Here is a 27,311-nt window from a genome sequence, read left to right as displayed (position 1 = left end):
TAGGGGCTCTGTCCTTCAGAATAGGATTTCTCATCACTGATCTTACCAGGAACTGGGGATGTTGGGACCTAGGTCTCTAAGGTTCGGACAAGATTCTTTCTGTCCTGGGCTCCTTCAGTATCATGTTTTCTCAAGGTCAGCACTTTGGGTTGTGAGTGAGTCACTTGACTATACATTCAGGCCCAAAGTGTAGGCTTTTAGTGAAGGGGCTTCTTGTTGGCCCTACCCTTCAGTTCTGTAAGTCTCCATTGCTATGAGTTTCATGGGTATGTTCAGGGAAGACAGGTACCTCTGATGGAACATGTGCCAAGCCCTTCTCAGGGCTCTTTCCACCTTTGTTGCCCATCTAATTCATGCAACTCTTACCTGTGGCTCCAAGAAGCTGGAGCATGCACAGCAGCCACACCTCCATACACCATTTCAGCAAACTGACCAAATCTGGATGAGGGTAACCAAGAGGTCTCAAACACATTGGTGTGTTAGGGAAGAGTCTACCCTATGCATGGGAAGCCTTCCTCTGATGGAATGGGCTGATGAGAACAATTTGTTCCAATGGCCATAAAGGCAGCTGAAACAGGTGCTGAGGTGTGCTTAGAGTTTGGTCACACATCAAAGATGCCAAGGTCATCCACTGCATCCTGACCCATTGCCAGTTGTCTTGATTCTGTCCTGCCACTGGATTGCGATCTCTCTGGAGGAGAGAGTGAGGCCAAAGACTTTGTGAAACTCTGCATCACTTAAGTTCAATTTACACATGAATCAGAATACTTCACCCATACCATTTTATCATTTTACCTATCTCAAAGTCCTGTGGCAACAGGCAAGTGATGAAGCAGCGGGTGCAGATACCCTGGGAGCCATGGTCAAAAAACTGCTCATGCAGCCCAGGGCAAAGTGTCATTTCTCAAAGGAAGTAGCCATGGGATTTGGCAGTCCCCTCCATATCTGAGCAGCCTTTTAAGGTTTACACTGCTCATCTCCTGGAGTGAGGAAGGGGCTAGAAAAGGTGCCCTAAAAATTATCTGTTTTTACAGCCCTGGCCTGATTACCACAGCAGGCAGTTATTCCCACCCTGAAGTTGAAACACAAAACAACGTACAAAAATGTCTACAAAGACAATTCCACTCACCATTAGCACATGTGCTCACTGTTATAGACACAACGTCCAGCAGACCTGAAAGATGAACAGTTCTTGTTGTAGAAACACTGAGTAAAAAAAAGGCCACCAAATGAAGTTCCTCTTACTGAAATGGGAGCTGAATACACATTTTTCTCGAATGGCCACAGTGAAGGGGACCACCATGAAATTAGTGTAGACTTTGCAATCAGACCTAATCTAGTCCCCAACCTCTTATACTTACCAAAAAAGAATGAACAACAGGCTTGTGACAATGCAATTGCCACTTGCAGGAAAACCTCACACCACCATCAGTGCCTATTCTCCTACCATGATGAACCCTAAAGAAGTCAAAGAAAAAATTTTTGAAGACCTAGAGACCCTTACCATCAGTGTGCCAAAAGAGAACAAGCTGATGATTCTGGATGTCCCATGGAGGAATGGAATATAATTTTAAGGGAATTTGAAGATCTTTCCTGCCCCTTAATAGGCCCCTGTGACCTGATTTGAGCTCTGGCCCAGCCCACAGCTTGAGTCACATGGAGACAATGGTGGGAGGAACTTGCTCCATGAATGGAGCAGGAAAGATGCAGCAGGAAGAGAGAATGAGGTGGAACTGAAAGAGAGAGCAGGCAGAGCAGAACAGAGCAGCTAGCCTGAGTGAGAGAGGGAGTGATTTTGCCTAAGGGAGCTTGTTTGTAGGGAAGCAGGACAGAGGAAAGGCTGAGAGATTGCTGTGATCCCTGCATTGATAATGTGTATAGATTTCTTTGTTGCTATGATGGATGTAGTTTTCTAGTGTTTGAATTAATATCATTGTTGATTCTTTGAAGAAGAGAATTTATATTTTGCCAGTTTACCCTGGAAATACTCATGAATATCCACTGTGGCTACTGTGGATATTGTATTAGCATTACATGAACTTGGAAGCAGCAACAGCAATGGTCACTTGCAACTGAAGATTTGCACAGTTCATGATCTCCTAATCCCCAGAACGGTCATCCACCTATCTAAATGCAAGAAAACGTGGTAGATGCACTCACACAGTGAATATTGGCATTTAATAGACTATGTGGTTGTAAGGAGAAGAGACAGACAGGGTGTAAGAGTGATGAAGGCAATGTGTGGTGCAGAGGGCTGGACTAACCATACACTTATCCTTTCAAAACTAAATATTCACTTTCAACAATTGTGGCATCCCCAAGACAAAATGACTACCAAAGAATTAATTTCAACAGATTAAAGCACTTCTTTGAGTGTGAACAGTTTGTTGCTAACTTGGAGAAAAAGTTGAGCCAACACTCAGCTGACAACACTGGAGCAGAAAAAGACTAGGCAGCTTTCAGAGATTTGGTGTATAGAGCTGCATTTGCTCATCTGGGTCAGAACATTCACAAACACCAAGACTGGTTTGATAAAAATGCTGGGGAAATTCAGAAGCTGCTAAGAGAAAAATTAGAACTTCACAGGGTTTACCAGCAGGATAGTTCATCCATCTCTAAGAAGGTAACATTTAATTCCATCATAAGTAAAGGATAGAGAGATGCAGGATACTTGGTTCAGTAAGAAGGGAGATGAAATTCAGTTTTTTCCAATAGTAACAATCCAAAGCACTTTCATGATGCCCAGAAGGCTCTTTGTGGGGTAAAGACTTATGATGGATCTCATCTACTCAGTGCTGATGGAGACTCACTGATTAGTGATAGGGACATGATCCTAGAGAGATGGGTTAAACTCTTCCATAGAGTTCTCAAAAGACCATCATCAATCAATGCTGAAACCACTGACCATTTGTGTCAGGTTGAAGTCAATCCCTCCCTAGCTGAAGCTCCAACTGAAGAGGAGATTTTGAATGCCATTAGATTCCTTTGTGTGACAAAGCACTTGGTGCTGATTCTATTCAAGCTGAGATGTATAAGGTAAGGGGTCTATTGCTCATATAAACACTGACTGAAATTTTCCAGGCTATATGGAAAGAGGAGATTATCCCTCAGGAGTTGAAGGACTCCTCCATTGTCCATCTCTGTAAAGGTAAAGGAAATAGATTGTCCTCTTTGACAATCATGTTTTGGGCAGGGGGGAGTGGCTCACTCTTAGTCATTGCTGGCAAGATTTTTGCCAGAGTCCTCTTTGTAGGCTGATCCTTTACCTGGAAGATGATCATCTACCTGAGAGTCACTTTGGCTTCAGAGAGAGGCAAGAAATGGTTACCATGTTGTTTGCTGTCAGACAACTGCAGAAGAAATGCCAGCAGCAGAAACAGAGGTCTGTATATAGTGTTTGTCAATCTGAGCAAGGGCTTTGATACTGTCTGTTGTGAGAGATTATGGAAAATTATGTCAAAATTTGGTTCCAAGAAGAAGTTTATCAACATTGTGCATCAATTTCATGATGGCATGCTTACCCAGGTTCTGGATTATAGACTGTTCTCATGCATTCCCAGTCACTAACAGAGTGAAACAAGACTGTGTGCTGACTCCTGTCCTTTTCAGCCTGACGTTTTCAGTCATGCTGTTAAATGCTTTCAGTGAAGATGAACACAGCACTGATGATAAGTTCTTCAACTTGAAAAGGCTACAAGCCAAGACCAAAGTGGAGGAGTGTTGGTGCATGATTTTCTATTTGCAGATAATTGTGCACTCAGTGCAGGTTCTGAAGCTGAGATGCAACGAAGTATGGAACAATTCTCTGCTTCTTCTGCTAATTTTGGCCTAACAATTAATGCCAGGAAAACACAGCCACCACCACACCATCCATACGTAGAACCATCAGTGGCAGAAAATGGAGAAGTTTTGGATTCTGCGGATAAGTTCACTTACCTTGTCAGTATGCTTTCTAGGGGAGTGCACATTGATAATGAAGAGTACATTGCAAGAGCTAGGTCAGTGTTTGGGAAGTTCCAAAGGAAAGTATGGAAGAGAAGATGTTTTAGACTGACTACCAAACTGAAGGTCTGCAGAGCCATTGTGCTGCCCTCATTGATTCATGCCTGTGAAACCTGCCCAGTGTACCATTGCCATAACAAGAAACTGAATCTCTTTCATTTGAATTGTCTTAGTAAGATTCTGAAGATCACCTGTCAAGATGAGGTACCAGACACTGAAATGCCAAGCATTCAATCTCAGCTTCAGATAGCACAACTCCAATGGACTGGCTACATTGTTCAAATGCCAAATGTATGCTTGCTAAAAAAACTATTTTAAGAAGAACTCACATAGGACAAGTATTCCTATAGTGGTCAGAAGAAGCAATATAAGGACACTTATCAAGGTCTTCCTTAAGAACTTTGGAATTGATTGTGTGACATGGGACACAGTGGCACAGCACAGCTCAGCATCGTGTGCCCACATCAGAGAAGTTGTTGTGCTCTATGAGCAAAGCAGAATTGAAACAGCTTAAAAGAAAAGCAGAATGTGCAAATTTAGAAAATCCACCCCAAATGTTCACATGGACTATTTGTGTCTCACCTGTGGTCAAGCATTCTGAACTTGTAGTGGTCCGAGCAGTCACAGGTGGACACAAAGAAACTTGTGTCTGCTATAGTGATGTCACTTTGGTCTTCTTCACGAACAAAGGACAATCATGGGTTCAAAAGTTCTTGTTTCAGAAAAGGAGGTTCAAAAGCTCATAAAAGAAAATAGTTCTTTAAAAATTAGAATGGAGCACATGGAAGCTAATGACTTTATGAGGAACCAAGAAACTACAAAACAAAACTAAAACAATGAAAAAATAGAGGATAATGTGAAATATCTCATTGGAAAGACAACTGACCCGGAAAACAGATCCAGGAGAGACAATTTAAAAATTATGGGACTACCTGAAAGCCATGATCAAAAGAAGAGCCTAGACATCATCTTTCATGAAGCTATCAAGGAAAACTGCCCTGATATCTAGAACCAGAGGGCAAAATAAATATTGAAAGAATCCACCAATCACCTCCTGAAAGAGACCTGAAAAGAGAAACTCCTAGGATATTGTAGCCAAATTCCAGAATCCCCATGTCAAGAAGAAAATATTGCAAGCAGCTAGAAAGTAACAATTAAAGTATTATTGAAATACAAACAGGATAACACTAGATCTAGCAGCTGCCACATTGAGGGATTGAAGGGCTTGGAATATAATATTCTAGAAGTCAAAGAAAGTAGGATTAAAATCAAGGATCACCTACCCAGCAAAACTGAGTATAATACTTCAGGGAGAAAAATGGTCATTCAATGAAATAGAGGACTTTCAAGCATTCTTGATGAAAAGATCAGAGCTAAATAGAAAATCTGACTTTCAGACACAAAAATCAAGAGAAGCATGGAAAGGTAAACAGGAAAGAGAAATCATAAGGAACTTCCTAAAGTTGTACTGTTTACCTTCCTACATGGAAAGATAATATTTGTAACTCTTGAAATTTTTCTCAGTATTTGGGTAGTTGGAGGGATCACACACACACACACACACACACTCTCTCACACATACACACACACAAACATGGTGAGTTGAATAAGAAGGAATGATATCGAAAAAATAAAATTAAAGAGTGAGAGAAGAATATATTGGTAGGAGAAAGGGAGAAATGGAATAGGGCAAATTATCTCTCATACAAAAGGCAAGAAAAAGCTTTTTCAATGGAGGGGAAAAGGTGGAGGTGAGAAGGAAAAAGTGAAGCTTTCTCTCATCACATTTGGCTTAAGGAGGGAGTAACATGCTCACACAATTTGGTATGAAAATATATCTTATACTACAGGAAAGTAGAGGAGAAGGGGAAAAGTGGAATTGGGGGATGATAGAATGGAAGACATATGGGAGGATGAAGTAATTAAAAGTAAGCACTTTTGGCGAGGGACAAGGTCACAAGAGAGAATAGAATAAATGGAGGACAGGATAGGATGAAGGGAAATATAGTTAGTCTTACACAATATAACTATTATGGAAGTCTTTTGCAAAACTACACATATATAACCTATATTGAATTGCTTGTCTTCTCAGTGGGGATGGGTAAGGAGGGAGGAAGGGAGAGAAGTTGGAATTCCAAGCTTTAAAAATGAATGTTGAGAATTGTTTTTGCATATAACTGGGAAATAAGAAATACAGGTAATGGTGTATAGAAATCTATCTTTCCCTACAAGAAAAGAGAGAAGATGGGGATAAAGAAAGGGAGGGATGTGATAGAAGGGAGGGCAGATTGGGGGAAGGAATAATCAGAATGTACAGCGTTTTGGGGTGGGGGAGAGGAGAAAGGGGGAGAAAACTTAGAACTCAGTATTTTGTGGAAATGAAGGTTGAAAACAAAAAATAAATAAATAAATATAAAATATAGAAACAAAGAAAAACAGTTTTTACAGATTTAAATAAAAAAAATAAAGTTCTTCTTTCTTCTCTGGGAGACACTTTTCTAGTCTCCAGCCTTTGATAGGGTTATATTCTCCTCCATCTTTTCAGACTAAGCAATCAATGGACATGTTTACTATTCGGGGGCAGCAGGCACTGTGCCAGGTGCTGGGGCACAGAAACAATTAAATGGTCCCTGACCCACAGGGGTTATTTGATTTCTTCACTTTTTTTCTTTTCTTGTTTTGTCAATTAGCCATGTTTGACTCTTCATGACTCCATTTGGGGTTTTCTTGGCAAAGATTCTGAAGCAGCTTGCCATCTCTTTCCCTACTTCATTTTACAAATGAAGAAACTGAGGAAAACTGGGTGAAGTGACTTGCCATGGGTTACACAGCTAGGAAATTCCTAAGTTTGAATTTGAACTCAGCTTCTTCTGAGTGTCTAGGATGGGCACTCTACTGGCAAGTCCTAGTCTTCTAAGATAAATGCTTTTTTCTTCAAGGCAAGTTAGTGGTAGGTACTAGAAACCTCACCCTCTTCCACTGGAAAATGATCCATCCCTCATCTCAATATCATTGCATTTCTTTTATGCACTTGGCATATCCCATTTTTTTTCTGCCTGTGCTATCACTCCTCTAGATAATAAGCACCAAGAAGGCAGGAATACCATCTTAGTTACCTTGGCTAGCCAGTCCTTGGGTCACAGGCTTTTACACCACTTGTCTGACTCAGAACAACCACTCAGAAAGTTTGAGAAAGTCTACCTGACACCCATCCCCCATTAGAGTATCCACACTAATTCCCCACAGTTCACAAAATGGAAGAAGGGAAGGCTTAATGTAAGATTTATTTCAATAGGGCGGAGCCAAGATGGCGTAGTAGAAAGACGCACATACACATAGCTCCGAACCCACAACCCATAGAACAACTACAAAGAAGTAACTCACGGCGAATTTTGCACCCAGAGGCCACAGAACATTGGAGCGAGGGAGATTTCTGTTCCGGAGAGACCTGCAAACCTCTCGTAAAAGGTCCTTCGTGCTGCGGACTGGGCGCCGGGACTGGGAGCTGAGTACAGCCCTGCCGTGGCCGCGGCACCGAGAGGAACAGATCCGAGCGGGCTTCAGGGACGGGATCTCCAGCGGCTGCACAAGTACCTCCACCCACAGGTGACGGGGGTCGGTGAGAGAGTCTCTTTGGCGGGTCGAGGGGGGAGTGGGGTGCCCCCATGGCTCGGGCCCCCTCGGGAGACAGAAGCTGAGGGGCAGCGGCAGACCAGAGCTCACCAAGCAGGCAGGAGCCTGGATCCATTGTTGAAGGTCTGTGCATAAACTCCCTGAGGGAACTGAGCCTGAGAGGCAGCCCTGCCCTCACCTGAGCATCTGAATTTAATCTCACACTGAATAGCAGCCCTGCCCCCACCCAAAGCCCTGAGGCTGGAAGCAGCATTTGAATCTCAGACCCCAAACACTGGCTGGGAGGATCAGGAGGTGAGGTGGGTGTGAGGAAAATATTCAGAGGTCAAGTCACTGGCTGGGAAAATGCCCAGAAAAGGGAAAAGAAATAAGACTATAGAAGGTTACTTTCTTGGTGAACAGGCATTTCCTCCCTTCCTTTCTGATGAGGAAGAACAATGCTTACCATCAGGCAAAGACACAGAAATCAAGGCTTCTGTGTCTCAGCCCACTCAATGGGCTCAGGCCATGGAAGAGCTCAAAAAGAATTTTGAAAATCAAGTTAGAGAGGTGGAGGAAAAGCTGGGAAGAGAAATGAGAGACATGAAGTCAAAGCATGAACAGCAAATCAGCTCCCTGCTAAAGGAGACCCAAAAAAATGTTGAAGAAAATAACACCTTGAAAACTAGCCTAACTCAATTGGCAAAAGAGGTTCAAAAAGCCAATGAGGAGAAGAATGCTTTCAAAAGCAGAATTAGCCAAATGGAAAAGGAGATTCAAAAGCTCACTGAAGAAAATAGTTCTTTCAAAATTAGAATGGCACAGATGGAGGCTAAGGACTGTATGAGAAAGCAAGAAATCACAGAACAAAACCAGAGGAATGGAAAAATGGAAGATAATGTGAAATATCTCATTGGAAAAACAACTGACCTTGAAAATAGATCCAGGAGAGACAATTTAAAAATTATGGGACTACCTGAAAGCCATGATCAAAAGAAGAGCCTAGACATCATCTTTCATGAAATTATCAATGAAAACTGCCCTGAGATTCTAGAACCAGAGGGCAAAATAAATATTCAAGGAATCCACAGAACACCGCATGAAAGAGATCCAAAAAGAGAAACTCCTAGGAACATTGTGGCCAAATTCCAGAACTCCCAGGTGAAAGAGAAAATATTGCAAGCAGCTAGAAAGAAACAATTCAAGTATTTGGAAATACAATCAGGATAACACAAGATCTAGCACCCTCTACATTAAGGGATCAAAGGGCATGGAATAGGATATTCCAGAAGTCAAAGGAACTAGGACTAAAACCAAGAATCACCTACCCAGCAAAACTGAGTATAATACTTCAGGGGAAAAATTGGTCTTTCAATGAAATAGAGGATTTTCAAACATTCTTGATGAAAAGACCAGAGCTGAAAAGAAAATTTGACTTCCAAACACAAGAATGAAGAGAACCATGAAAAGGTGAACAGCAAAGAGAAGTCATAAGGGACTTACTAAAGTTGAGCTGTTTACATTCTTACATGGAAAGACAATATTTGTAACTCTTGAAACATTTCAGTATCTGGGTACTGGGTGGGATTACACACACACACATGCACACACGCACACACACATAGAGACAGAGTGCACAGAGTGAATTGAAGAGGATGGGATCATATCTTAAAAAAAATGAAATCAAGCAGTGAGAGAGAAAGATATTGGGAGGAGAAAGGGAGAATTGAATGGGGCAAATTATCTCTCATAAAAGAGGCAAGCAAAAGACTCATTAGTGGAGGGATAAAGAGGGGAGGTGAGAGAAAAACATGAAGTCTACTCTCATCACATTCCACTAAAGGAAAGAATAAAATGCACACTCATTTTGGTATGAAAACCTATCTTACAACACAGGAAAGTGGAGGATAAGGGGATAAGCAGAGTGGGGGGGGATGATAGAAGGGAGGGCATGGGGAGGAGAGTGCAATTTGAGGTCAACACTCATGGGGAGGGATAGGATCAAAAGAGAATAGAAGTAATGGGGGACAGGATAGGATGGAGGGAAATATAGTTAGTCCTATACAACACAACTATTATGGAAGTCATTTGCAAAACTACACAGATTTGGCCTATATTGAATTGCTTGCCTTCCAAAGGGAAGGGGTGGAGAGGGAGGGAGCTAAAGAAGTGGGAACTCAAAGTGTTAGGATCAACTGTAATGTTCTTACCACTAGGAAATAAGAAATACAGGTAAAGGGGTATAGAAAGCTATCTGGCCCTACAGGACAAAAGAGAAGACAGAGACAAGGGCAGAGAGGGATGATAGAAGAGAGAGCAGATTGGTCATAGGGGCAATTAGAATGCTTGGCGTTTGGGGGGGGGAGGGGAGAAAAGGGGAGAAAATTTGTAACCCAAAATTTTGTGAAAATGAATGTTAAAAGCTAAATAAAAAAAAATGTCAAAAAAAAAAAGATTTATTTCAATAGGCATTTAAGCACCCATCATATGGGAGAAAAATGAAATAGCTACTGTTTTCCAAGAGCATAGACTTCACCTTATAACCACAAAATGTGCATTTGAGAAATGCAAAACCTTGAAGAGGAGCTGGATTTTTATTCTCTCAGTGTCCAATAAACTAAGCTAAAATTTTCTTCCAGAAAAAGTACCTTTAACCCTAAAGAAGTCCCTTTGCAGCATTTCATTCATGCAAGATTGAGGCATTACAGAATTTGAAATGGAGCTCAGTGGACATCTAATCCAACTCATATTGGAAAAAATAAAACTCCTATATGACGTAACCAATAAGTGGTCCTGGCTTCCAGTGTTTGCTGGAAGACCTCCAAAGAGGGGCATCCCATCTCTTTGAAAGGCAGCTTCCTTCTGTTTAGTGACAACTCCCACCGTAAAAAAGATTTTCATGCCATTGAGGCTGCATCTGCCCTCTGCAAAATTCACCTTTTATTCCTGGTCAAACAACAATTATAATCCCTGATTTTCACATCCCCAATGAGTTTTCTTTTCTCTAGCCTAAGCATTTCCAGGTCCTTCCTTTCATTGTTACGGGCATGGGCTCAATGGCCTTCACCTCTCTGCTTGCCTTGGATACTCTTCATTTTTCCATGTCCTGTCTACACTATGGTTCCCAGAACTGAATCCAATCACGCAGATCTGTTTTGACCAGAGCAGAGCAGCATCACTTTCTTATTCCTGGAAGCTGGGACTCTAGTAAAAAGTCCGTGGTCAGTAAATAAACACCAATACCTTTGGAATTTAAAATTCAGTCTCTAACTTGTCATTTCCAAGTTACCTAAGGGCAGCTTTCCTGGATCTTCAAAGAAAGCATCTCACTGGCACATTCACTGGGAGCTTCCATCAATCATTGTTCAAAACTCCAAATATATGTGGGGTGACAAATGAGCATCTAAGAAGTTGTTCACGTCAGATGTGAGTAAATACAATTTATTCTGAGCCCTTTCATGTACTGAGCCAGTTTCATGTACTTTCAGTCATTAATGCTTGAAATCAAAGTTTAGTTATTATGAAGTGTTAATTCACAGAAGGGAAGTCTAATGATCTAAAATGAGGCACCAAGGGACTGTGGCATGGGGAAATGGGGGGAAAGGAAGGTGGTTCATTACAAAGGTTATTCTTAGGTATCTATCACTAAGGTAGGAAGAATGCAACTCAGTTTCAGTAGACAGACAGGAGGGTGGTCCCTGGGCCTTGGTAGGATGTTTTTATTTCATACATCATAGACCTAAAGCACCGGAGGCCATTGAATTCATTATTCTTATTTTACAAATGAGGAAACTGAGGCAAAGGGAAAAAAAGTGATTCATCCAAGGTCACATTGATCCTAAACACAGATTTAGGATATAAACCCAGTCTCAGTAACTTTAAAGTCAGAGTTCTTGCCTATTGTTCCAGGTAGGCCACAGCAAAAGAGGAAAGAAGAATCAATAATGATCTATTAATAAGATGTTGTAGAATTTGGCATATCCAAGTTCCAGCAAGAAAGCTCCATCAAGGAATACTGCCCTTACTTTTGGCTGGGGATTCCTAGGACAGCATTCTTTGAGCCAAAATTTGGGATGGTAGAGGAAGATGGGACAGCTAGGGAGTGCCATAGTACATATAGTGCCAGGCCTGGAGTGAAGAAGACTGCTCTTCCTGAATTCAAATCCAGCCTCTGGATGTTTTATGACCCTGGGCAAGTCACTGAGCCCTGATGAACTAGAGAAGGAAATGGGAAAATCACTCCAAGCTCTCTGCCAAGAAAACCCCAAATGGGGTCAGTCATAAAAAGTCAGACAGAGCTGAAAAAGAACTGAAAAACAAAATAGGGGGATAGGGCTGACAGAGTCACAGAATTTCAGACTCAGAAAGGCTCACAGGAGCCTCCTAGTCCAACCCAGCTTACAGAAGAATCTCCACTGCAACACACCTACCAAGTGTACCAATCCCCTCCTTTTACGGGTTTGGAAACTGAAGCCACAGCAGGGTAAATGACTCCCCTAGCTCATACAGCTTGTGTGGGGAAACCCAGTCCTTCCCAGAGCAACTCTTTTCACTTTGGGACGTAGTCATTAGATAGTGGTTTCTTTGCTTTTTTCCTGACATCTTGCCCAATTTGCCACTCTTACCTATCATTCTTACTTCTGTTCTCTGTAAAGGTCAAGACTTACCCAATTTTTCTGCCATGTAACAGCAGCCTTTTTCTTTCCAGACTACAGCTTCCCAGGTCCTTCTACCTGCCCATCTAGGGCATCGTGACCTTGAGACACCTTCCCACTCTGGTTGCTGCCTTCTGATCACCTTTTAGCTCATCAGTGTCCTAGGCCTAGATCTGAACACATTCATCCAAAGTCTTCTGGTCCAACAGCAAGGAAAGGTACCATGTGCAGCCAGAGTCCAGCCTTTGCATCCTTTCTCATAGAGGACCTAAGGCCAGGAGTGATGTAAGGAGGGAGGCTCCTCAGCTGCCTGCCTGCCCCAAGGGACCAGTTGTGTCTCCTCTTTCCAGGAAGAGCAAACTCAGTGAGAATGGGCAACTGTGCTCTGAGGGGACTGGACTCCTCAGAGGGACCTCAGTTGCTTCTTTACAAATCCTGTTTCTCAGTGATGTTCAGAGCACAGAGAACCTGGACTTGAACTTTTCTTTATGTTAAAAAGAAGGAATTTAAGTGTAGGCTGTGACAAATCTTTGACCAGCTGTTTTCGTTTTATCCTCTGGTCTTACACCAGGAAATGTTATCCTCAAAATACTGGTCTGCAGCAAATTCCATTGTCCTTACACTTAGATGGGGCTCTGATTAGTTTCCTTTTGGAGGGGTCCAACTGAGATTGGGATATTTGTTTTGACCATTCAGAGTCAGAAAAAATGCCCAAATGTGAGGGCTGGGTGTTAAAACTGAGTTTCTTAATCATGGAATGGGGCCAAGCTTGGATTTGTAAAATATGTAACAGACATTTTCCCTGACTCTGAGATCAGCTCCTCTGCCAGCAAAACACAGCTCTCCAGACCAGTTGGACTCCTTCCCCGGTCCTGACTGGCTTGCGACACACAAGAACACAAAGTCCTCTAGCCTCTTTGCTTCCTGGCCAGCAGCCAGTCTGAGTGTATGACCAAAGCCGGGTAACTAATGGGCGTCCCTGGCTTCTTCCAGCACTGGCCTGTGTCTGCCTGAGGGCCTGTGGTAGGGGTGGGAAGTTCAGGCATGGCTTTGACCTGCTTGCTTCAGTGGAAATGGAATTCTGGTCAGAGGTAAGAGGCTTTGGTGGGAGAACTCTCAGGGCAAAGGGGTCTGATTCTGTTGTTTGGGTTCATTATCCCCACTTTTCTTTTTTGCGTCACATATATGTTTTGGTCTTCTAGTTTAAAAAGTGATCATCTATATGAATATTGAAAGGGGGAATCAAAATAGTGAAACTATTGCCTCCTTGTCCATGACCACCCTTGCACATCCCAAAACCTCATGGATTTCTCAGACTTCCAGGTCACTCACATTTCTACAGGACTCTGGTTGCTTCTCCATACTGTGGTGGTTCAGTTGTTTTTCAATTGTGTCCAAATCTTCATGACCCCATTTGGGGTTTTCTTAGCAAGGACACTGTAGTGATTGCTGTGTCCTTCTCCAGCTCATTTTACAGATGATGAAACTGAGGCAAAGAGTGTTACATGACTTGGCCAGAGTCATGCAGCTAATAAGAGTCTGAGATCAGATTTGAACTCAGGTCTTCCTGACTCTAACCTGGCACTCTAACTACTGACCCATTTCACTGCCATATTATTATCTCCATATTACTCACGTAATAATTCCCAGCAGAGGGCAGGAAACAAAAGACCTGGGCCCTCATCTAAGCCTCCCTCTAATACTTTCTGAGGATGTGATCCAGGACAGGTGACTTGACAGTATCCTTACCCTCTATCACTCACTGGGGTGTTGTGAAGATCAACGATAATGTTTATGAAAATACTTTGTAGACGCTAGAGGGTATATCAGGGTGAAGGACTCTCACTTTGGTTCCTGCTCCAGAACTCCTGGAATCTACCTTTCTCTCAGACCCTGGCTCCTTTTTCATCCATATCTTTAAGTCCATTCTGGACTGGCCCAGTGTCAGGAAAAGAAGAAAACAAAACCCTTAAATTGGATTCCACACTGAACATGTGCCTCTCACCTGGGCTCCTGCCCCTGGTTGGAACACCCAGGAGGGTAGATGATTGATGTAGCTCTTAGCTCAGCTCAGGCTCTTGAGCCCCACCCCTCTCCTGGCTTTCCCACCAGTGTCAAGGTGAGAGCTGATCTGGGAGTTAGAAGGATTCACAAAGAACCCAGAATTGGCATTAAGGCCTGTGTGCTGGGTGCTTTGCATGAGGTTAGGCAACAAAAAATAAGGCAGCCACCCAGACTCAGAACTAACTGAACTTTGAACTCAGTGTTTCTTGCCTTTTACCCCCATTATCTTATTTACTAATGAAGCAGTTGGTGCAGGTGGGGAGAAGGGAAGAGGGAAGAAAGATTTGACCACATGAAAACTTCCTCAACCCTCCTTTTGTAACTGGAAGTCACAAGGGCCTCTGGTCATGGGACCAGTCCAGACCTCCCTGCTTCCCTAGGGCCTGACCCAGATATTTTCACTTCTTTTATTAGCTGAGCAGGCCAACCTGAATCACTAGTGAGGGCAGCTGAGACCCCCAGAAGCAGGAGCTCACATTCTAGTTCAGGTGCTGGACTAACCACACAATCAGGGGTACAGAGTGGGGCAACATGAATGAGCCCAGGCTCATGAGCCATCTCCTACAGGGAGCCTTTCCAGATACCCTCAGTATTAATGCTAGTTCTCTCTACTCAAATGATCCTATCTATGCTTAGCTAATTAAAAGTGGGATCCCTGTTTTAAGGGTAGTAAATGTTTTTTAATTTTCTCTTTACATTTTTAGCTGATTAAGTAGACAATTAATGGTTGGTTGGTTGGTTTTTGTCCTTCATTCTTAAAGAGGACCAAAATGACATCACCATGATAAAGTGAAGTTTCAATGTGTCCAACTGTGATTGATCACACCAATACGAGCTTGGAATGCTCTACTGCAGGTTGGGCACAGATAGTCCATGTGACCATTTGGGGTGGTTACTCCAAATTTGTGCATCCTACATTTCCTTTGTGCTATTTTCAATTCTGAATTGCTCAAAGAGCACAGCACCCTTTCTTATGTGGGCACACCATGCTGAGCCGTCCTGTGCCAGTGTCTCCCATGTTGCACAGTCAAATCCAAAGTTCTTGAGAGAGACCTTGAGAGTGTCCTTCTATAGCTTCCTCTGACCACCATGTGATCACTGCCCCATGCAAGTTCTCCATAAAATAGTCTTTTTGCATTCCAACAATGTGGCCAGCCCATCAGAGTTGTGCTCTCTGAAGCATAGTTTGAATACTTGACCGTTCAGTTTTAGTAAGGATCTCAGTATCTGGTATCTTATCCAGTCAGGCAGGTGATCTTCAGAATCTTCCTAAGAGTTCAAATGGAAGTGATTCAGTTTCCTGGCATGGTGCTGGTAGACTGTCTATGTTTCACAGGGATACAACAATGTAGTCAGCACAAAGGTTCTCTAGACCTTCAGTTTGGTAGTCAGTTTGGTAGCCTCTTCTCTCCCAAACACTGAACTAGCTCTGGCAATGTGTGCATCAACCTCATTGTCAATGTGTACATCCCTGGAAAGTACACTACCAAGGTAAGTGAACTTATCCATAGCATTTAAATCTTCTCCATTTGCTGTAACTGATGGTTCCACATATGGATGATATGGTGGTGGCTGATAGAGCACCTGTGTTTTCTTACTGTTAATTATTAAGCCAAAATTAGCACAGGCAGCAGGGAATCAATCCATACTTTGTTACATCTCTGCTTCAGAGGCTGCACTGACTGCACAATCATCCACAAACAGAAAATCATGCATTTGGTTTTAGCTTGTTAAATGCTCGTTGGATCCAATCAGAGCTAATAAAAACTAGATGAGCAAACTAATTAGTGAATTTTAAAAGGAGAGAGATTGAAGTGAATGAATGAAGGGTAGAGAAAGTAATAATGAGAAGATATTTACTCCTAAGGGCCGGTGGGACATCGTTTTGCCTCAAAAAAGGACTGGGCTTCTTGTTTTGTTATTTTTTGATATGTTCAACCTGACCCATCCTCCTCAGGCTTCTACAGAATCTACAAAGGACACCTTCACTCCATTCTGCTACACTGATTCTTACCAGGAAACTCCCATGTAGTTTTCAAGCCAGCGAGTAAGGGGGAAATCAATGAGCATGTAAAGTGTGTGTCTGGGTATCTATATCTATTTGTAGATAAGCAGATAGATTGATAGATATGCACCCAACTTGCAATATATCCCCATCAATTCCTCTGACAAATGAGGAAAAAGAAAAGGAGGGTTTTAAGCTTGGGAGCTCAAGCTGCCTGTGGGGAGAAAAGAAACTGGAAACGTAAGCTAGCCATCCCCATTTCACAAGAGAGCTGGTTTGGTTGTCTGGGGAAGAGAAACAAGGAAAAACCTAGAGAAGGGAATCCCCTCTAATTTATCAGATGCCTTGAAGCCCATCACCACACATACTTCACTGGGTGAGGATCACTATGATGGGCATTCCCATTTTCAAGGGTCATGTCACCTCTAAATATAACAAAGTCTTATTATCTCTGAAAAAGGCACACCTGAGAGGATGGGAAAGGGAAGGAGTTTGTGGGAAACAAGAGGAAAGAGTTCTGTTTCCACAGGGTCAAAACTCTCAACTTTGAGTGGTGATAGTTAATCAAAGTTGTGACCTAGCTGAGTCAGGTAAAGAAGGTCAAAACTAGTAAGAGAAAGCCAGAGTTAAGTGTTCACAAAGGTTATTAGACCCTAAGGTTACTGGCCCTGACCAGCCAGAAAACAGTTAGGGGCTTTCAGAAAAACTCAAGAAGAAATCAGAACTGATCCACCTTAAACCAGACGAAGGTCACTGTCAGGGCCACCTAAAAATCCAATTCTGTTTGCTAAAAGACATACCATGGGCGTGTCAAAAGATTATGACCTGAAAGAGAACAGACCAATCAATCCCCTGATGGGAGAATCTGTCCTGAACTAACATTATAAAAATGCCGTCATTTCTGTATCTTCCTTTCTCTCCCGCTTTTTTGAAGAAAGGTGGAATTCACCTTGGCCAAGGTGTTCAGTTCCTCTGAATACTACTTTAATACATTTTCCTTGGTGGTTTTCAGTGTCAAGTATGTTTCTAACACTCTCATCTCCAAGCAAACTCTAGACAGCATGGTATCATGGGAAGAGAACTGGGTTTAGAACCAAACAAACTGGATTTGAATCCCAGCATGCCACTGAGTACCCATTTCATCTTTCTGATTCTCCGTTTACGCATGTGTAAAATGAGAAGATTGGAATAGATGGTCTATGAGCTTCCTTACAACTTGAACTCTACAATTGTGACATCAACAAACTTTTATCAGGAGGTGGTGGGGGCACTGCAGTTTCCTGCTTCACTAGTGCTTGGACAGAGCCCACTGCTCTGGTTCCAGGTAAGAAGTTGCCCTTAGCCCCATCTCCACTTCCATGAACCAATACTTCTTCTATCCTGTGTTCCAGTAGCAGCCTGCCAGATTGCCTGGCTCCAAGTTCAGGAATCTCTCTATTAAATCATATAAGCCTTCCCCAAAGCACAAAATCACAGTAGACAACATCCCATCCAACTTGTGCCTTAGTAAGGGTCTTCTCTATGAATCTTCCAGATTCAAGTCAAATCAAGAAGCCCTGATTAAGAAACTCCCATGTACCAGTCACTGTGCTCAGTTCTAGCAATACAAATACAAGGAGAAAGATAGTCACTGCCCTCAGGTATCTTACATTCAGTTGGGGGAAGGCAATGTGTCAAAGGGAGCTGCAAGTTGGGAGAGTTATGGAGAAAGGACATGGGGAAGAACATGGTAGGGAAAATGTGGAGAGGCAGGAGTGAGCATAGAGAGCAAGAAGACAAGTTTGTCTCCAGCATTTTCCTTAAAGTGGATGGTCTGGGAAGAATTGGCCAATCAGAGAAAGGGGCCCTAGGGACAGAGAGTGCTTCCAGTGTGAGGAGACCAAGGGTGGAGATTTTACTTGAAGATCTTCAACCAAAGAGAAACTATTGCATCCCAAGGCAGCTCATTCTACTTACAGACATCTCTAACTGTTAGAAAGTTTGCCCTTTTATCAAGCCAAAATCTTCCTTTCTGCAACTTTCCCCTGATACCAAGTTCCATAAACTTGTACCAAGCAAGACAAGACTACTTCCTATTGTACTTCAGATTTCAAATACTGGAAGACAGCTCTCACATCCCATTCCCTCTCCCACTCCAACAACCAGTTATTCATTCCTCTCCTGGATTTGCTTTGGGCTCTCTGGATTTGGGCACCCTGATCCTTTGCTGATATCTTCCCCTCTTACACACACACACACACACACACACACACACACACACACACACACACACTCACACACACACAAACATACACACCAGCAGCCTTGTGTGTGTGTGTGTGTGTGTGTGTGTGTGTCTTCCTCCAATGGAATCTAAGCTTTTTGGGGGAAGACATTATCTTTATTTTTCCTTAAATTTGCAGTGTCAGCATATAGTACAGTGCCTAGCACAGAACAAATCCTTAAAATGCTGCTGATTGATTAACTTACTGATATGTAATGATCTGCTCCCTTCTGGTTTTAATTTCTTCTTCTGTTAGATCTTCATGTATTTGAAAGAATCCTATTGAGAGAAATGATTATTAATAATCAATGATTTGAGGAGATCCAGAATTTTCCCCTTCCTCTAAAGTCCTTATCTTTAAAAATGCATTCTTTTGAAGGGCATTGCTGGTAATGAGATTGGACTTTCTTGTTTAAGATCCCACCTAGATATAGGGGCAGCTAGGTGGTGCAGTGGATAGAGCACCAGTGAAGGACTCAGGAGGACCTGTGTTCAAATCTCACCTCAGATACTTGACACTCACTAGCTATCTGACCTTGGGCAAATCACTTAACCTCAATTGCCTCATGCTGGGTCATCTCCAGTCATCCTGATGAACATCTGGTCACTGGATTCAGATGGCTCCAGAGGAGAAGTGAGGCTGGTGACCTGCACAGCCCTCCCTCACTCAAAACAAAGTCAAGTGCAAGTCATATCATTATTTCTCTGATAGCATGGTCTTCTTCGGCAACGAAAGATGAACACACACACACACACGAGCGCGCACACACACATACACACACCTAGGTGTAGTAGTCATTGTGTTCTGCTCAGGCTGGAGTGGGGCATAAATCCTTTAAATACATTGGCTAAGCTAGGGCTGACCTGGGTAAAGAGATAGTCTCCTGTCTGAGGATGACATGATATCAGTCTCCACCCATCATTAAACACCTATTCTTCAGGGTATATAAACTGTAAAACCCACTGCCATGATTGTCTTTGCTCTAATAGAGATGGGGAAATGACTATCCTTTCATTAATAAACATGCTGACTTTATGAATAAAATGATTGAATCATCCAGAAATTATGTCTCTCAAACCTTTCCAATCAACACACTATGCAGTTTGGAAATGATGACTGTCTGTTATGGTGACATCTATCCAAATGCTCTTTTAGCCTTTTTATGGATTAAGTTAAAGCTGGGCCATTGCAGGGAACCCTTCATTCAATAATGATGTATTTGTAGAGGCTAAATATTTGCAACCTATTATGATATTTGACAGTTTCCATCCCTTTCCTGCATAATCTACATGGATCAGTCCTTCCATCTTGATTCTTCTAATCTGATATTTCCTCTGACTCCGACCTTTGTTCATCACTTCAGTCATCAGTCATTTCCTATTTCAATGTAGTCATTTTACTTTTCTCATGCTTGCTCTCTACCTAGAATGTTAATTCAGCACCTTTCACTGCCCTTCTGGAAGAAAATATTCATTGTGTAGAGGAACAGAGGGACCTGGAAGGACTTATAAAAACTGATACTGAGTGAAAGGAGCAGAACCAGGAGAACTTTGTACGCAGCAACAACCACAGTGTGTGAGGAACTTTTCTAGTAGACTTAGTCCACAGCAATGCAAGGACCTAAAAAACACCTTCCACATCCAGAGAAAGAACTATGGAATTGGATTGTAGAATGAAGCAGACCATTTTCTCTTGTGTTATGTTGTATTCTCTTTTGTTTTATGGTTTCTACCATTCATTTTAATTCTTCTATGCAACATGACTAAGGTGAAAATGTATTTAATAGGAATGTATGCGTAGAATCCATATAAGATTGCATGCCATCTCAGGAAGGGAGTTGGAAGGCAGGGGGAAGAAGAGGGAAAAAGGGGGAAAAAAATCTAAGATATATGGAAGTGATTGTGGAAAACTGAAAACAAATAAAATAATTTTAAAAACAAAAAGACTAAAGGGCACGAATTTACTACACACTAGTATTTTATGGTGCATGGGGTATTCAGGGAGGACTCATCTCTCTGGTGAAAGGGCTTGATGAGCTCATTTTGCAGCTGCTCATCCACCTTTGGTGTTCATCTGTCACCCAATTCTCACCTGTGACTTCAAGAAATTGTAGCAGAGACCATACCCTGGTAAAACTGTCTTGGCAGACAAGGACTAGCTTCTTTGTCTCTCAAACCTCAGCCATCTTTTCTAATGCATTTTTCACCAGCTTCCCCTGTGCACAACATATTAATGGAGTCACGATAGAAATCAAAATATATGTTGCCTTAGCATAAAATTTCTCAACATCTTCATTATATTTAATAGACGTTGGGGCATAAGCTATGATTTTCTTCTGGTCTTCTTGGGCAGGCAGTACAGTATAATGGGAAGTACACTGTATCTGGGATCAGAAGACCTGGGTTCAAATTCTGCTTCTAATACTTACTGGCTCTGTCATCTTGGTCAAGCCTCTGGACCTGTGTTGCTTCATTTGAGAAGTTAGACAAATGGACTAGATTTCTTCTGAAGGTCTTCCCAGTTGTCGGGCTATGATCTTAGGATTTGGAGCAAGTCATTTCAATTTCTGGGGTCTCAATTTCCATATTTATTGATCAAATGAAGGAGTTAGACTAGATAACCAGTGTCAAACTCAAACTGAAATGGTCCCTCTAAATGGTATATGAGGATCCCAATGGCAGCATGTTGACTTGGAAAACCCTATATACATTATCTAGGTTCTATAGTAGTTTCTTCACTGGATAAGGAAATGGCAAATCACTCCAGTATCTTTATATGGACTTTATGGTTGATAGGGTCACAAAGAATTAGACACAACCAAACAACAACAGTGGGTTGTTTGCTTATTTTGTTACATATTTCCCGATTACATTTTAATTAATCTGGCTGCACTTGAGAGCCTGGTGGCATGTTTGATGCCTCTGAACTAGAAAGTCTGTGAAGTCACTATTAGTTTTATATCAGTCATTTTTACTTTGCAAACTCCATTCATCAATGACAAAAAACTGTGCTGTAAACCTCCAAGGTAGTTTAATATATCAGTAACAATATTCTTTTACACTAATTAATTAATGTTTACAATAACTATAATAACAACTTTTGCCATCCAAAAGCTTCAAATTAAAATTTACATAATATAATTATAAAATATAAAAATTATTCTACCCATAATTATGAAAACTTAAATAAGAAATTCTAGTTATGAATCAATTATGGACATTTTATATGGAATATTCTCTATGGAATTATTTTTTAGGAGTTGAGACAATCAGCTTAAGTGACTTGCCAAGGATCACACAGCAATTAAGTGTCAAGTGCCTGAAGCTGGATTTGAACTCAGATATTCCTGGATTCCAGGACCAGGGCTCTATCCACTGAGCCACTTAGTTGCCCCAACATTCTTTAAGGACTAAAACAAGTAATCTAGCAAAAACTTATATGCTTACTATTATTTGCAAAAATTCATAACAATTTATTTTCTAAATTTTATTGACTATAAATAACATTTTGATGAAATAAACTACATCTTGGAAATGTTTAACTATATAAATATGTATATATATAATCACAAAAGTCATTTCAAAGAAGTGCTTTTTATTTGAATAAAGATTTGCAATATTTGGCTCAATATTAAACAATCAAATCTGATTCTACATCAAGTTCATTTCTATATTTGATGTAAAATAATAAAAAGATTAGAAAATATGTGGTGGAAAATGGTAGGAGAATGTTGCAAGCTCTCTTGCTAAGATTATGAAATTATTTTTAAATATTTTACTCCATCATTTATAAGGCTGTCATTTGTGAATGATCTCTTTTTGATATGTCAGTCAATTCTTTACATCCTTCACTAATTCATCAAGATATATGTAAAGAACTTGTCAAATTGGTTGCAAATGCAATGCAATTTATTGGGAAAACCAGGAAAATATTCAAAGACAGACACTTGTAAAAATTTCAGATCATCACTGATATCTTCTTAGACAACCTGATCCAGACAGTTCATCTTTTAATTTAATATTTTTCTCAATTACATACAAAATTCATTTTTTAAAATCTTTCAGTTCCAAATTCTCTCACTCCCTTCCTCCTCTTCCCCTGATTGAGAAAGCAAGAAATTTGAGATAGGTTATACATGTGTAGACATGTAAAATATATTTCCGTATTAGTCATGTTACAAAAGCAAGCACAGACTCTAGCCTCTCCCCCAAAAAACAAGAAAAATAGTTTTAAAACTATGCTTCAATCTGCATTCAGACTCCATCAGTTCTTTCTCTGGAGGTGGATAGTATTTTTCAGCAGAAGTCCTTCAGAGCTCTCTTTGATCATTCTATTGTTGAAAATAAATAAGATATTTATATTCAATATTGTTGTCACTGTATACAATGTTCTCATTCTCCTGCTTGCTTCACTTTGCATCAGTTCCCACAAGTCTTTCCAGGTATATCTAACAGCATCTTGTTCATCATTTCTTATAGCACAAAAGTATTCCATCACAGTGATATACCACAACTTGTTCAGCCATTCTCTAATTGATAGGCATCCTTGCAATTTTCAATTCTTTGACACTACTGAAAAAGCTATTATTAAAATTTTTGTACAAATACATGCTTTTCCTTTTTCTTTGATCTTTTTGGGGTACAAACCTAGTAGGAGTATTGCTGGATCAAAGGGTATCCACACATTGAGAGTCTTCCATCCTCCTGAATGAGGAAGAACAATGCATACTTTCAGAGGAGGACATAAAAGTCAAGGCTGATGCATCCAAAACCTCCAAAATAAATATCCAGTGGTCTCAGGCCATGGAATAGCTCAAAAAGGATTTTGAAACTCAAGTAAGAAAGGTGGAGGAAAAATTGGGATGAGAAATAAGAGCGATGCAAGAAAATCATGAAAAGCAAGTAAATAGCTTGCAAAAAGAGACCCCAAAAAATGTTGAAGAAAATAACACCCTTAAAAATAGACTAACCCAATTGGCAAAAGAGCTCCAAAAAGTTAATTAGGAGAAGATTGCTTTAAAAAGCAGAACCAGCCAAATGGAAAAGGAGGTTCAAAAGCTCACTGAAAAAAATAGTTCTTTAAAAATTAGAATGGAACAGATGGAATCTAATGACTTTATGAGAAGCCAAGAAATTACAAAACAAAACCAAAAGAATTAAAAAATAGAAGACGATGTGAAATACCTCATTGGAAAAAACAAGTGACCTGGAAAATAGATCCAGGACAGACCATTTAAAAATCATGGGGCTGCCTGAAAGTCGCGATCAGAAAAAGAGCCTAGACAACATCTTTCATGAAATTATCAAGGAAAACTGCCCTGATATTCTAGAATCAATGGGAAAAATAAATATTGAAAAGAATCCCCCCATCACCTCCTGAAAGGGATTCCAAAAGAAAAACTCCTAGGAATATTGTAGCCAAATTCCAGATGTCCCAGATTAAGAAGAAAATATTGAAAGTAGCTAGAAAGAAATAATTCTAGTATTGTGGAAATACAGTCTGGATAAAATGAGATCTAGCAACTTCTACATTAAGGGATTGAAAGGCTTGGAATATGATATTCCAGAAGTCAAAGGAACTAGGATTGAAACCAAGAATCACCTACCCAGCAAAACTGAGTATAATACTTCAGGGGAAAAAATAATCATTCAATGAAATAGAGGACTTTCAAGCATTCTTGATGAAAAGACCAAAGCCAAATGGAAAATTTGACTTTCAAACACAAGAATCAAGAGAAGCATGAAAAGATAAACAGGAAAGAGAAGTCATAAGTATTATCTAAGGAGATATGTTTACTACTCCCCTGGTCTGTGCTTTGGTCTGTGAATGACCACAAACACACTTTTCTACCCTAGAACTCTGACTATGGTCCTTGCTTCTCTGCAACTGAAAGCTCTGGAGTGCTAGTCCTCCTCCTCACCCTGTCAGTGTGACCCAGAGGACTGTGACCTAGATTCACATATGGGAAATTTAGCAATTTCCTGCTCCCAGTACCAAAAAAAATGATCCCTGAAATCTCCTTCTGACTAGTTGTGTGACTTCATTGCTATCTGTGGACTGAGAGCTCCAGAAGTTGCTGCTTCTAATGAGTTGCCTCCCTCCCCACCTCAAGGCTTACTGCTGTCTTGCCAGGTCATTCCCTGTGCTGGACTGTGCTTCAACTCTCATCTTGGTGTGACAGACCTTTACTGCTGACCTTCTAAATTGTCTTAGGCTAGGAAATTATTGCACCCTGTCTTTTTGTTGTTTCTGTGCCTTCAGAATTCATTTTGAGGTGTCATTTTAGAGTTATTTAGAAGGAAATTTGGGAGAGCTCAGGTGAGTCCCTGCCTTTTCTCTGCCATCTTGCTTCTGCTTATTAACAGTTCACTTTCTAAATAAAAATCATTTAGTGTCACAAAGTACTCACTGCTGTTTTCAATATTGTGGTACCAATATTTCTTAATTTTTCTGACTCAAATTTTTTGCTTTGTCTTAATATTGAATGTATTCTACTTAAACCCTCTAATGATGTGCTGAATTTATTTTTTAAATGTCTGTTAAAATATGTCAATCTTTGTAGCCAAGTTATTATCATTTGTAAACTCACTCAGCTGAAAAGGATGATTAGTAAAGACAACTATTTTATCCATTGAAATAGATAAATAATATCCTGCCACCTAACATTTTTATAATAGATATGATAAAGCATGCTATGCATCTCTCTATATAAAATGGTGATCAATCAAGAGTCAGAAAATTTTGATTTTATATCATTAATTATTTTGACCGCTTCATCTAACATGCTTTTAGGTTGTTGTGCCATTCTCTTCGCTGTAAAAACTTGTTTGTGCTTGCTGCCATGTCCAAAACATAGTCCTGTTAATCTTTTTTTAATGCATGAAATAATACCCACAAATTTCTCAGTCATTAATTTTGCTCCATCTCTGTAAATCCCATCACGGGAAGATCGTTTGGTTTTGTTTTCCTTAATTATATTAAAAATGTTTTCCCTAGTTGTATATCTTCTCAACTAATAATAACAAAACAGTATACACTCTTCCACTTTACCATCCATGCTGATATCTTACAAATACAAATAATGCCTAGGTTACAAACATCAGTTACGTCATCTAAATGCAAAATATGAATGCCACTGTTTTCTTTTTTTTTTTTTATTAAACTTTTAACATTTATTTTCACACATTTTTGGGTTACAAATTTTCTCCCCTTTTTTCCCCTCCCCTCCCCCCACAGATCCAAGCTTTCTAATTGCCCCGGTGACCTATCTTCTCTCTCCTCTATCCTCCCTCCCTGCCCTTGTCTCCGTCTTCTCTTTTGTCCTGTAGGGCTGGATAGCTTTCTTGACCCCTTAACCTTTGAGTTCCAACTTCTTTGGCTCCCTCCCTCTCTACCCCTTCCCCTTGGAAGACAGGCAGTTCAATATAGGCCATATCTGTTTAGTTTTGCAAATGATTTCCATACTAGTTGTGTTGTATAGGACTAACTATATTTCCCTCCATCCTGTCCTGTCCCCCATTACTTCTATTTTCTTATGGTCCTTTCCCTCCCCATGAGTGTCGACCTCGTATTGCATTCTCCTCCCCCTGCCCTCCCCTCTATCCTCCCCCCCATCCTGCTTGTGCCCCTGTCCCCCACTCTCCTGTATTATGAGATAGGTTTTCCTATCAAAATGAGTGTGCCTTATATTCTTTCCTTTAGTGGAATGTGATGAGAGTAGACCTCATGTTTTTCTCTTGCCTCCCCTCTTTATCCCACCACTAATAAGTCTTTTGCTTGCCTCTTTTATGAGAGATAATTTGCCCCATATAACTTCTCCCTTTCTCCTCCCAATATTTCTCTCTCACTGCTTGATTTCATTTTTTTTTTTTTAGTATGTGATCCCATCCTCTTCAATTCACTCTGTGCACTCTGTCTCTATGTATGTGTGCGTGTGTGCATGTGTGTGTGTGTGTGTGTACTCCCACCCAGTGCCCAGATACTGAAATGTTTCAAGAGTTATAAATATTGTCTTTCCGTGTAGGAATGTAAACAGTTCAACTTTAGTAAGTCCCTTATGATTTCTCTTTGCTGTTCGCCTTTTCATGGTTCTCTTCATTCTTGTGTTAGAAAGTCAAATTTTCTTTCCAGTTCTGGTCTTTTCATCAGGAAAATTTGAAAGTCTTCTATTTCATTGAAAGACCATTTTTTTTCCTGAAGTATTATACTCAGTTTTGCTGGGTAGGTGATTCTTGTCTTCAGTCCTATTTCCTTTGACTTCTGGAATATCCTATTCCATTCCCTTCTGTCCCTCAATGTAGAAGGTGCCAGATCTTGTACTATCCTGATTGTATTTCCACAATACTTGAATTGTTTCTTTCTAGCTGCTTGCAATATTTTCTCTTTCACCTGGGAATTCTGGAATTTGGCCACAATGCTCCTAGGAGTTTCTCTTTTTGGATCTCTTTCATGCGGTGTTCTGCAGATTCCTTGCATATTTATTTTGCCTTCTGGTTCTAGAATCTCAGGGCAGTTGTTTTCTTAACTCTTTCTACAATAACTGATGTGATATCATTTATTTAAGAAGTCATTTTATTTTTAGAAATAGGTATCATTTCTAACTTCTTCATTGAAACATTTCCAAATATACACTTGAAAATTACTTTGGCACATGGCAAAATTTACTTTTATGAAATAGAATGAGCTTTGCCCTCTTTTGAAATTTAGTAA

General features: G+C 40.7%; 1 protein-coding gene across 2 annotated transcripts in view; it reads right to left on the bottom strand.

Annotated features, from left to right (window-relative positions):
* The window catches only part of LOC140504064 (tumor necrosis factor receptor superfamily member 14-like), a 52,408-nt gene extending 39,649 nt beyond the window's left edge, over window positions 1-12,759 (bottom strand). Inside the window, exons 1-3 of one of the 2 annotated variants that reach the window (XM_072608595.1) lie at window positions 12,282-12,759; window positions 1,130-1,174; window positions 367-691 (exon numbers count right to left, since the gene is read on the bottom strand). In XM_072608595.1, the coding sequence (XP_072464696.1) occupies window positions 367-419 (53 nt within the window). In that variant the 5' untranslated portion in view covers window positions 420-691; window positions 1,130-1,174; window positions 12,282-12,759. The remainder of the gene's footprint in view (window positions 1-366; window positions 692-1,129; window positions 1,175-12,281) is intronic. The other variant, XM_072608594.1, reaches the window with a different exon arrangement.
* Between the last annotated feature and the right edge of the window lie 14,552 nt (window positions 12,760-27,311).

This window comes from Notamacropus eugenii, chromosome 5 (genome assembly GCF_028372415.1).
Source record: "Notamacropus eugenii isolate mMacEug1 chromosome 5, mMacEug1.pri_v2, whole genome shotgun sequence".
Classification (NCBI taxonomy): domain Eukaryota; kingdom Metazoa; phylum Chordata; class Mammalia; order Diprotodontia; family Macropodidae; genus Notamacropus; species Notamacropus eugenii.
Note: the sequence above shows the minus strand (reverse complement) of the source record. Positions and strands in the feature narration are given on the sequence as shown.